Source organism: Rhinolophus sinicus, linkage group LG06 (assembly GCF_036562045.2).
Source record: "Rhinolophus sinicus isolate RSC01 linkage group LG06, ASM3656204v1, whole genome shotgun sequence".
Lineage (NCBI taxonomy): Eukaryota > Metazoa > Chordata > Mammalia > Chiroptera > Rhinolophidae > Rhinolophus > Rhinolophus sinicus.
In genome coordinates, this window is record NC_133756.1 from 54886308 (window position 1) to 54899611 (window position 13304).

Sequence of the window (13304 nt, forward strand, 5' to 3'; positions counted from 1 at the left end):
AGAGAGTCAGTCTGAGGATTACATAAATGAGATATATAAAATGGTTAGCGTATACTAAGTTACTCAAAGTTTTATAACTAATTACTATGTATTAAATATTTTCTCCTTTGCATTTTTAGTGTTAAAAATAGGTCCAAATATACTGCTACCTTTATTCTATCATATATGGCTTGAATATAAAGGAGTAAAAAAACTGATATTTAGTACTTTTTGCCTAGTACCTGTTTTTATTCCATTTTGTGAGTTTGTATAACCATGTAAATACAATATGTTTATCTATAACTTTCCTATAGTATCCTCCAAAACTTTTAATATTTCCTGCCATGTCAATTTATTTCTTCATAAATTGACATGGCATGAAATATTGCGTAAATAATATGTAAAAATAACCTCTAAGATTATCAATATTAAAAAACTCATTGCTATACAAAGGTTGTAGGCATGAGATGTTTTATTAAACAAAATTTACATTTCCACTTATATTTTTCCGTAAACTACCTAACACATCTAACCTGTCTCCTGGTAAATTATTTCCATATGTTAGTAACCAGGTATGAGACAGGAAGGAAATCAGCAAAAGAATGAATATGATTTTGGATTTTATTCCCTTGGTACCTTTAATAGGCTTGCTGTTATTGGGGGGGCGGGAAATCAAAATGAGGAGGAAACGTAGAAACAAAGTTTCTATGACTCAAGATGTACTAAATGATTCTTAGCATATAGGATATTTGTAGCAACAAAATAGAAGTTTGAAACCTAGTTTTCTCTTCTTGATCATGTTATACCACCTTTCTTTCCTGACTTTAGGCCATGTTCCTCTGCATGCTTCAGTGTGTTCTTTGCATAAAGTATATTATGAATTTTCTATCTGCATGTGAGTTATAAGGATTAAAGTTATATCATTTAAGTAAGTAAGTTAGAAAAATTTGGAAGCCCTTTTATTTCTGCTGAATTATTAGCTCATGCATTGGCTTACTTATTTAAAAGGTCATCTTTCTTTTCTTGCAGAGTATCTGCTGTCCCCTATACCTATTGAACAAAGGTGGGACTAAGGTGAATTAAGCGAGGCAAAATTTAAGGAGATGTTTACTCTCACGGTCGTACAAGTAAAGGGTCAGAACTTGCATGATCCTGAGAGTGAGTGCCTCCTTAAATTCAGAGCCCTAGCCACCTTCCTTGCGTACCCTAGTCCTAGCCTTGTTACTGAATCATAATTTGCATTTCAGTGGGATGTCCAGGTGATTTGTGTGCCCATTAAAACCTTGAGAAACACTGCTTTAGCTTGTTCTTTTTCTTTCTAGGGCTGAATTATAATTTGCATGTTCCGTTTGGTTCTTCAGATTCCCCTAAACTCACTGTCTCCTATTCCTCATGACATTGAAAAGTCTAAGTCAACTAGAACACCACATGGGTTATACTGCATTCCTCTTACTGCTTCACATCAGGAGGCACATAATGTCAGATCACCCCATTACTGGCATTGCCAATCTTGACAACTTTATTAAGGACAGTTGGCCTGACTGTCTTGCCAGTCTTATCTCCCAAATGTCCATTTCTTACAAATTCATACTCTTCATACCCTAAGCCAGTGCCAGTTGCTCACCATTCCCTTTTGCAGTGCCTTGTCTCTGAACATACTCCCTCTCACTTCAGTGCCCGTCTTCATTTGTTCATGTCCTGTGTATTCTGTAGGACTCCAGTCTCAGGTTTCCTAGTTTGCAATGAAAAATTAGTTTTCTGAATAAATCTCTTCTGCAATAGCATTTTACATCCTAAGTTGGATTGTATATACACTGTTTGATATACAGCAGTAAGGTAACATTAGGACATAAATCTATAAAATATTGAGCTTATAATGTGCACTCATTAATAATAGTTAATTTTCCTTTTTTTCCTGCTTAGGTCAGACAGCTGGATTCAGCATTAGAAATTTGTAAGGAAGAACTTGCCTTGCATTTGAATCAATTGGAAGGAAATAAAGAAAAGTTTGAAAAACAGCTAAAGAAGAAATCTGAAGAGGTAAATTAACATTTCCTATATATATATATAGCATATTTTTCAAGTGATTTCTTTTTGAGATATCGTTTATTTTCAAGATACTTTAAAAAGTCCATCTTTATGTGGCTGATATAAAAAAATTCCAATAAAATGTACATTCCAATTCTATGTTCTTTTAAAAATAAACACTATTTCAGTACATCACAAAATATGACACCTTAAAATTCTGATTCTTTTATATATTTAGGGGAATCAGAAAATTTAATTATTATTAATATGACGTGATTCTAATATAGATGATTAGTACTTAGAACACTGTTTTAGATTTAGAGGTATAAAATTCTTCAAATTTTTTCCATTTTGATTTTGTTCTTTCTAATTATCCGAAGATTGAGAACTAGAAGTTCAACTTTCTTTATTGAGACAAGTTTCTCAGATGCTAGTTAGAAGACTTTTTTGAGTTATCTTATTCTGTTTTCTCACTGTTTACCACTTTGCTTTCAACATAATAGGTGCTCATTAAACGTTTGCTCAAAGGAATAATCTTAATGGAGAATTCCTTTATTTCTTTGTTAGAATTTATAATATAATATTTAAACCTTAAATTCATGTTTAGAAATAGTTCCCAGCAAATCTTTGTCAAGGTGACTTGAATGTATCAGAAAGTTCCAACCAGAAAAACAGAAACCCTTTTATACCTTTAAAATGGAGGGAATTTTTTACAGGAAATTAAATACACAGGTGATGGAAGAGTGGAAAAGCCAAACAAAGCATGCTAAGGTGACTCAGAGATTATCATAAGCAGGGACCCATTGCTAACCTTAGGGATAGAGGAACATCAGGAAGAGTTGATGTGACTGTTGTCCAGTAGCAGAACTGCCTAGTGGAGCCAGGGCCACGGAGAGAGTCTGTCTAGTAGAAACGGGGCAGGAGAGGAGGAGAACTGCTGCTACCGGCCCCTCCCATTTGCCAGATCTATCTGTTATCCAGAGGGCAACTTCCTGCAATACACTGAGCAGAGCAGGGGCAGGCAGAGGAAGATCTAAGAGAAAATATGTAGTTGACGAGCACTCTAGATTTAGATGCATCATGTAATTAAGTATATAACTTCAGAGGTTAAAAAAAAAATATCTTTATATTTCTTCCCTTCCTATTTCTTTCTTTTTCCTTCTATTTCCCTCCATTAAAGCTTTTATCAAACAATGGCAATGATAACAACAATAATGTAATAAATAGCACCTAATACTTATACAGTGCTTTCATGGCTATAATTTATTAATTTTTATTTTTTTAAACTATTATTTATTTAAGTGTGTTTTTCCAGGATCATCAGTTCCAGGTCAAGTAGTTGTTTCAATCTAGTTGTGGAGGGCGCAGCTCATAGTGGCCCATGTGGGGATCAAACCTGCAACCTTGTTAAGAACACTGCACACTGACTGAGCTAACCGGCTGCCCATCATGGTTATAATTTATTATCATTAGGGGGAAAAGATACATCAGATGAGATGTGGAGAATTCATGGCTTCCTATGTTCTCTCCCTCCTTCTGGGGAGATATATAGAACATGCTCCTTTCTATAGCAGTGAAATGTGGTAACGTGTCTGCAGTATTTCTGCCCAGGGTAGCCTGCTTATGACTCAAGGATTTTTTACTGGGGGGCTGATCTCATAGGAACAGCCACAAGTATCAAAATTCCAGACTCAATGCGCTATGATTCAATGCGCTAGCCAGGCAAAACAATCTCATCTCATAGGGAATGTTTTAAAACCCACATTCCCAGACACAAGCCAATAGCAAACCCTATAAGCAGGCCCTTCTAACACATCTTATCAGAAAAATGGACCCTGTCCTTCCACATAATAAACTATAGCCATAAATGCAATTATCCCACATGACAAGTGTGGGAGATTAATAAGGCAAACGGCTTTGACATCTTGTTGCTTTTTATTTGAAACATATCATTGTAATGAGAAATGTATATATTTGTTAGGTATATTGTTTACAGAAAGAGCTAAAGATAAAAAGTCACAGTCTTCAAGAGACCACTGAGCAAAATGTTATTCTACAGCATACTCTTCAGCAACAGCAGCAAATGTTACAACAAGAGACAATTAGAAATGGAGAGCTAGAAGATATTCAAACTAAACTTGAAAAACAGGTATATGTTATTGGTCAAAATTATTTTATTTGTATGAAATACAATTTTTTAAAACAATTTTTATTGAGGAACAGTGTGTTTTTCCAAGACTCATCAGCTCCAAGTCAAGTCGTTGTTTTCAATCTAGTCGTGGAGAGCCCAGCTCACTGGCCTATGTGAGAATGGAACCGGTGACCTTGGTGTTATGAGCACTGTGCTCTAACCAACTGAGCTAACCGGCCACTCCTGAAATAGAAATTTTTACAATTGATAATACATTTTTAGATATAAAATTGCTATTTAACACCAAAGATTTCATATTATAAGAAATATTCTATATTAACATTGTAAAATGGATATAGTTCTATTCCTATGTAATGTGACCATCTAATACCATGGGCACATTTTTGTCATTCCCTACAACTTAGTTATAATTTAGACTTCTTTATTCCATCTCTCCTTTCTCCCTGTATTTGAATATAATTCCTATCTAAATCATTATACCTTCTAATCCTTTCTTTTTGGATCTGGACACGTGTGATAATCCTTAAAGAAATGCCAAAGCAATGCACTAAAAGAAAAATCCCAAAGGGTACTATTTATTTCTAAAAATAAGTTGCTATTCCAAAGAAAAGTCCTAGGAAAATTTATTCTAGAATCTAATCTTTTCTCTCTCATTCATTAACAAATTCATCTGAATTCTTCAGACAAATATTTCACATATTTTGTTGTATTACTCTTTTCAAACTTTATAGAAACATATACATCAGGAAATGATGGTTCCCTGTAATCTCACAACACCTCACCTTTATATCATTTATATGACCTTTTATCTATATATTCTGAATTCATCCTGAGGCTCTCCAATGGAACTAAAGAATCTCCTTTCAACACATTCAAACATATGAGGCAGGTATTACGTATTTTCTGTTTTAGAGACATCACTCCCCATCCCTTTTGTTAAAGTCTAAACCTATTGCTTGATATGCCTACTGTACAGCTTTATCCTTTGTAACATTTCTTCATCTCATCTGTGTTAGATTCTCACTTCCTAAATCTCTTGTCACTGACTCTGGGTTTTGCAGGAATGATTATAATTCTTGTTCCTTCTGGAGTTGTTCTCATTTCTATAATGCTGTTACAGTTTTCTTCTGTTTTTTCCCCCCCTAAGTCTACCAGTTCATTTGTATTTTTCATTTGATGATTGTATTTCTTCACGATATTTATTTTAAGAGATGTTTGTGTTCTATCTTTAACTTCTTTGAGGGTCTAAAGGAGTTTATATCTAAAAATTTCTTCAGTATTTGGAGTAAAATTTTTAGTAGGTATTTTTCTAGCTTTCATTCCTGTTCCACTATGCATAGATCTTGTCCTGGATTCTTTCAGATTATTACTCATTTTTAGATTTTTTTTCTGCTTATGAGGGTGCTAATTAAGCACAGAGTGGGTAGATTTTTCATGGTTCCCTTCCCTTCATCCCTGGGTACTATTTTTTATTTTGAATTTTCTTAAGAGTTTATTTGAGCCAAATGATGACATATGCCAGGGAGCAAGGTGTCAAACCCTCCCTTCCCGGGTACTATTTTAATTTTATTCTTGGAACTTGAGTTGGGGGTGTGGATATTAATGATTTACAATCTGTATTTAGTTCCTCGGTGGGAGGTTTTAGAAGTGCAAAGAGGATATTAAAGTTATTATCCAGAGGTTAACTTTGAGAGCTCAGTCATGTAAATAAATGTTCTTTGAAAACACAGAATGGCTGAGATTAACTAGGGAGAGTATAGAATGAGGGGTGAGAAGATTGACTTGGACAGATCTCTGAGGGATGTGGTGTATGGAAGCCGAGTAGGTATTTCATGAAGTAAGGAATGATAGTTGGTGTCATTGGCTACTGCAATCCATGTCAAGTAAATTGAGGGTTGAGAAGTATCCATTGGAATTGGCAACATGGAGGTCATTGATGACAGAGCACTTTCTGTTGAATGACCAGATTGCTTCGGGTTGAGGAATGAATGAGAAGTGAGAAAATGATACAAGCATAGAAACTCTCAGAAGTTGGGCTATGGAGGGGAGGGACGAAAAGTAGTTGGAGGGAAGTAGAGTATAAAGGAAAATTTTTTACGATGGGAAGATCTTGAACGTGCTTAAATGCTAATAAAAGAAACCAGAAGAGAGATTGAAGATACAGCAGAGAGTAGTCAATTGTATGAGGTTCCTGAGAAAGTGGATAGCAATTGAATCCAGAATACCTATGAAGCAATTTGACTTGTACAGGAGGAAGAATACCTCCTTCATGGTAGTAAAACAGAAGGAAGAATAAATAGGAGAAAATGCAGGTTAGGTTTTAGCAAATGCAAGTTGTAATGTTTGAGGGCAGATGAATCTAGAAATCCTTCACTGAATGAGCAATTTGTGAAGAAGGAAAGGAACATAGTTTGACAAGAGAAGAAAGAACATTTCAAATGGAAATAATGAATAGGGGAACATTTACTATTATTTTATTGAATTCTTTTTTTTTTTAAGGAGAGCGCAGCTCACAGTGGCCCAGGCGGGATCAAACTGGCAACCTTGGTGTTATTAGTACCACGCTCTAACCAACTGAGCTAACTGTTCAATTCTTATAAATCCTAGATTAGTGTTATGATGCGGGCACTTCTATAAATATGTATATGAATGAAATGTCTTTATTATTAAAAATTGTTTTGCTTTTATATTTCAAAACATTACAGTAAGTCCTCACTTAACATCTTCAATAAGTTCTGTGACACTAAAGTGAAATGATGTATAATGAAATCAATTTTGCCACAGGCTAATCGATGTAATCAAAAGTTAGGTTCCTATGTACCTCATCGATGTCACAATAAACAGATAGGGTTTCCAGGCAGGAATTCCCACCCGTTCTCAGGAATTTTTTCACTTTCCCGTTCCTGAATCCCGAGAAAAGTTGGTCAGGAAATCGGGATAATCGACTCCTTGAACCCAGGTGGCTGGTAGTATCGGCCGTCACTTTGTGGAAACAATTCATCGTGGAGAACAGAAAACAGTTTATATCTTGGGATTTGGGAACAGGAAAGCGAAAAAAATTCCTGAGAACCGGCGGGAATTCCCTCCTGGAAACCTTAGAAACAGCATTGAATGAAATGGCGTTTTTCGAGGACTTGCTGTTCTTCCTGGTCTGTACACTGATTTTTGTCATACATCTTGAAACTGAATGATAGGCTAGGCTACAAACTTACATAAATATTTTTTTCTGAAGAATATTGAGCTGTGACTGAATTTAAAATACTTACTGAAAACTTTACAAGGTATCAAAACTGGAACAAGAGCTTCAAAAACAAAGGGAAAATTCAGCTGAAAAATTGAGAAAAATGGAGGAGAAATGTGAAGCAGCCGCACATGAAGCAGATTTGAAAAGGCAGAAAGTTATTGAGCTTACTGGCACTGCCAGGTAAAATGAATATGTTAGTGTTTATTATCTTTCTGTTTAAACGTCAGTAGTACCTGAGTTTCAATATCAGATAATGTTCAGTGAAGCTTTTGCTTAAGGAATTAATTTCTCTACGGTCTGTGTTCCTATAATGTTTTGTTTATACCTCCCTCTTAACCTTCCTAATATAAGTTCCTTAAGGCCAAGATAATATCTGGTTTATTTTAAGGGTTTTCTCACAACAATTAGCATAATACCTCATAGGCACTCAGTTGTAGTAAATTAAATTGTGAATAACATTAAAAGTTTCAGACAAAGATGTAGTCATATATAGGAATTGGGTCTAATTATTTATGAGAGGGAATAACTTAACAGAATAAAGCAGTGGTTCTCAACCTTGACTAAACCTTGACTGAACATTAAAATCACCAAGGGAACTTTAAAAAGTACTGATGCCTGGGTCCCACCTCTAAAGATTCTGATTTGTAGTTTTCAGTTCATGTGTCCCTTTTTAATTAGTCAAGAAAGGGACACATGAGCTGAAAGCTATACACAGCTTCTCCAGACCTCTTCTACTTTGGCAACAAAAATTGGCATAATAATATACTCATAATTAGCCCACCATTCTACCAGTAGGAGTCAGGAGTTAATTTATGCACTTGAACTAAAACCACATGTCCCAGGCTCCTTTTCCCCCACTGACCGGAGTAAAGATAGAGCCTTTTGCTTTGAATAGCAACTTGTTTCCCCAGATGTCCTCAACTTTCTCAACAGGGTCAAGAGGGTGTCCTATGTAAGACTAAGATCACAGTTCTTCGGATTCTTCAGACCTTCTTTCTTCCATTGACAGGTCTCTACCCACAACACGGCCTCAACACCAGTGTATACCTTAATTCCTCAAAGATTAATCACAGTATAACTGTATCCTTGCTTATGCGAAACACCACAAGGAGCTAAGATTTCCAGGTCAACCGTCATCTCTCATACTAACCTCTCCATGTATTCTCTTCCGTTCTCCCGTTCGATTCCACCCTTTGAAAAACTTCCACTGTGTCCTCTGAAATTCACAATCCGTCCTGAGAGACATACCCTATGTTTTCCACTTCTTTTTCCTGGTGTAGAAATAGAAATCTGACTCTCCCCTGAGGACATTGTGTCTTTCCCTGCAGCCTTCTAAAATAAAAGCTTTTCCCCACAGTTCTTACACCACAGGGTCAAGATGTAGAGTAGTGTACTAGTCATGTACTCCATGAACTTCATGTCATCAGATTATACCATCCCTCACTGTTGCTGACACCTACGGGCCACCTGACTTACTGTTGCTCTCTAACACCACTTCTGTCATTATTTGGGGGGATTTCAATATATATCTATCTAGCTGATCTTCTGACATCTTAGCCTCTCATTTTTTAAAATTCTTCTCTAATGATCATGATTTCTGTCATACCTCAGCCACTCACTCACATGATTTACCCTAGATTTTGTCATTTATAATGTCTCCAATATTTCATCATAATCTGAATATTAATGCATCTGCCCCTATGTTATCATCTCCTTCCTTTTTAATACCTCAAATTCAACAATCTGTGGTCTCCAGACCTCTAATCCATCAGTTCCACAACTGTATCAATCCCTGATGCCTCTCTTCTCTCTTTATCCAGCTTAAATTCTTATTAGTTATTAAAATCATTGATTTGCATATACCCATAACTCCCATACCTCTCTCTTACTTTGTGATACTCAGCCTAAAATTCCAACTCAGACTACTCCATCTTTATAGAGGCTGGAGAAAAATAGAACCACACTGACCAATCTTGCTTTAAATTCATAATTTCATACTTTAAGTGTTCCCTTAATGCTGTCTGACAATCACAGTATCACTCACTCTTGTAGAATACTCTTCTACACCTTTGCCTTTTCTTTCAAAACTCCAACACCCCATCCCCAATCTTGCTTTTTGTTGCACTGAGAAAATTGAAGCAGTTGTTTCTTCCTTTTCTCACCCCTACAATTTGACTAATAGACAAAAGCTCTTCATGATATTGGCAAGTAGGCACATTCACTAGGAAAAGTAAGTCCCAAATACCAATAGGAAACTTATAAACTAGATAATTAAATTTCATAAGAAAGATGCATCCTAGTTCCAAGGAATCTCTTCATGAAGCAAGGTTTTCTGTTTCTTTGTTTCACTATTGCTTCTTTCAGTTCTGGAACTACAATATACAAAACTTTTTCTCTCCTCAAAAGTATTAGAGTTAAAATATATCTGTTACATATATATCTGATATATAATATATCTGTTATATATCTCCTAGGATCTGTTTTAACATTAAAATATCTTCAGATATAAAGAAAGGAAACTAAATGTATCGAGCACCCTGTATGCCAGGCAGTATACTAGGTAGACGCATTAACTCAATCTTCAAAACACCCACATCGAGTTTTATTATCCCAATTTTAAAAATAAGGAAGCTGAAACTCAAAGAAGTTAGGGTATGAGATGCACAATTTGATGTGCTCTAAAACCAAGTTTTTTCTGTTAACACCACTACTAAAAGTTTCTTCTGGTATTACATGTATAAATGACACTGCGTGTGAATAATCCTAACCCTGGTTTCTCAATCCTGAGGCTCATATAGCACTTGTTACATTTCTCAGACTGCCTCCATAGCCATTTGAAAATCTTTTTTACATTTGAGGAAGCCACAGAGTCTCAGCTTTAGTTCTAAAAGTTTAGTATTACTTTTGCATAATCCTTCCTTTGGCCCTGTTCCCAGCCTCACAGTTATTGATTCCCCACAATAACTCTGTGACAGTAAGGTGAAGTATTCTGGAAAAACTGGTGGGTTTAAGCCCCGTTGTAAAATTTTGGAAGTTATGGGAAAATTTTTAGTATTGGATTATTTATATAATAGTTAAAAATTTTAAACCCATAAATATTTATTGTATTATAGTAATGCCTCATTTATGTAGCATCGGGATATAATGCCTAGTTGCTCATAAATAAATAAGACTAGACTTTATCTTTACCAAGTACCGAAACTTTAAAATAAAACAAAACTTTTTTAATAGAAATTGTCCAAAATATATATTTTCTTGTCATTTTTACTTTCTCTGATGTCTTGAGGTTATCATTACATACATCAGTTATTATACTGTGCTAGATATGAAACCTTGAGGAGTATAGAGCTCTGTTTATTTTTTACTAAATATCTTTAGACAGTTGTGCTTTTTGAGTTCTTTTATTTTTTAAAAAAGATTTTCCCCAACTCCTTTACTGACAAGCTGCCACCTCTTGGTACTACTGTATGCCAGCCTCTTTTGGTTATTCCTTTTTTATTAAGTTTTATGTCTACCCTAACAGAAAAGAATTAGTCAAGCTGAAAATCATTTCCCTAGGATTTTAAACATGTAAAAGGGTCATTAGTACTTGTCTAATCCAATAGTTCTTAACTTTGTTGGGCCATGGACATATTGAGGATATGATAAAAAGGTATGGATACATACATAACTTTGCATGTTGTCTCAGGAGTTTTAAAGTTTTCCTCAGTTTCACTCATGGACATTGAAAAAAACCTCTTGAACAAATATAAATTCGTCTTAAGTTGCCTTTAGCAAAGAAATGCTTCTACTTGCAAACTCAGTTTATGAAATGTCAAAGACCAAAAGAGCAACAACAACAACAAAATTGGTGATGTAAAAGAATAGTAGCTCTGCCCACGGTTCTGGATGACATTAGCAATTGTGTAATTAGTGAATATCACTTTGGAATTACCAGCAAATGGACTTAAAACTTCCTTTCACTGTGTTGATTAGCCTTTAGGTAGCGAAGCTTCCTGATTGGAATAAGCCCTCTCACTGTTAATAACTGTTTATATTATCCTAGACAATTCACTTAACCTTCCAGTTTCCTCATCTGTAAAGCAAGCACTAGTCTAAGAATCTCTAGTCCCTTTTAAAGCTGAAAAGGTAGCATTAATAACAAATGCCTGAGTAAAAATGACTGACTTGGCTCTCCTTTAAGTAGTACTTGTATGGTCTTTATGATGAATATTTTGATTGCCTGGCTTATTTATTTTCCGTGTTGCAGATAATAGAAATTAATAAGAATGAGGTACCTATCTGTGGATGTTCTCTCTCCATATAAAGCTTTATAAAAGTTAACTGTCGTTAGATTGAAAAGAATGCTAGCACTGCTAAATATTACTAGGTAATACAGTTGTATTTAGTGGTGTGTAATTAATTGGTGCAGAGTTACAGTCTTTTGGTTGGAGCATTTTCAACAGTATAATAGGTGACTTAAGATTCTGACTAGACATTTTGCTGATATTTGTCCTCATATAACTTGAAGTCTTTGTTTGGTCAGAGATAAGTCAGTTGGCTTTTAAGTTTCCAGATTATCATTTTATTTTATTTTTTGTTTTTAATTAGGCAAGTAAAACTTGAGATGGATCAATACAAAGAAGAGCTGTCTAAAATGGAAAAAGAAATAATGCACCTAAAACGAGATGGAGAAAATAAAGCAATACATCTCTCTCAGTTAGACATGATCTTAGAACAGACAAGGACAGAACTAGATAAGAAAACAAATGCTGGTAAGCAGGAGGTTAGCTGAGCTTAGCTACCTGCTTGTTTATATTTAAAGAAGTGGACTAAAGTAAGAATTTGGGATGGTGGGGTTGGAAGGGACAATGAGTGTCACTATTTTGCCTCTGGTAGATGAATAAAATTGAATATTCTTAATTATAATTATTTACAAAGTTCTTAATAATAAATGTTTTATATGTACTTTAAAAATAATTCTCTTAACAGCGAAGGAGTTAGAAAAATTACAGCACCACACTGAAACTGAACTAACAGAAGCCTTGCAGAAACAGGAAGTACTAGACACTGAACTACAGAATGCTCATGGAGAATTAAAAAGTACATTAAGACAACTCCAGGAATTGAGAGATGTACTGCAGAAGGCTCAATTATCATTAGAGGAAAAATATACTACTATAAAGGATCTCACAGCTGAACTTAGGTGAGTTAAATACTAAGAAATGCTATCACAATTCAGGTGATTCACTTTTATTATTCGGAATCCTTGGGTCATACAGTAAAGTTTGTTGTTGAATTCTAGATGTCCAAACTTCTCACTGAGGCTCTTCCTGGTCAACCTGTCCCTAGCTCCATCTAACTAATTCAGCAGTTGCTATTGGCTAAGATTTCATCCTTGGTCTTTGGACCATTTTACACTGGCCCACTCCTGTATTCTGTAGTGGGGAAAAAATGATTGGATCAGCCTACAGCAGTGGTTAATAGCAAAATAATATTAATAATTACAATATTGTTCTTTGTATTAAGCCCTTATTTTGTGCCAGGATTATGCCAGGGACTTCATATATGATCTTAGTTCTTTACAACAAACCTATCAGATACATATTTTCACCTTTTTATACTGAGAAAACTGAAGCTTGAGAAAGTGAAGTAGAATGCCCAAAGTCAGATAGAGGGTCCAGAGAAGGGAATTAAACACAAGTCTATTCAGCGCTAAAATCCTGGTTCTTAGATTAGCAGCTAGCATAAAAAGCTGTTCTAGCACACATTACGGTAAGTGGGGGTGGAGAGCCAGACCAGAGCCAAAGTGTAGGAAATAGATTCCAAAAAGGAAAACAGAATTACAAACCAGGATGTGAAATGTGGAATGAAAGAAAAGAATAGAGAGCAGCAAGATGACCCAGATGTATCTCATGATTC

At 35.2% G+C, this 13304-nt stretch overlaps 1 protein-coding gene across 1 annotated transcript in view; it reads left to right on the forward strand.

Moving 5' to 3' along the window:
* The window catches only part of CCDC18 (coiled-coil domain containing 18), an 87059-nt gene that overhangs the window by 35340 nt on the left and 38415 nt on the right, over nt 1-13304 (forward strand). The window contains exons 17-21 of the mRNA XM_019752732.2: nt 1903-2019; nt 3989-4156; nt 7441-7583; nt 11994-12157; nt 12375-12588. Coding sequence (XP_019608291.2) covers nt 1903-2019; nt 3989-4156; nt 7441-7583; nt 11994-12157; nt 12375-12588 — 806 coding nt within the window. The remainder of the gene's footprint in view (nt 1-1902; nt 2020-3988; nt 4157-7440; nt 7584-11993; nt 12158-12374; nt 12589-13304) is intronic.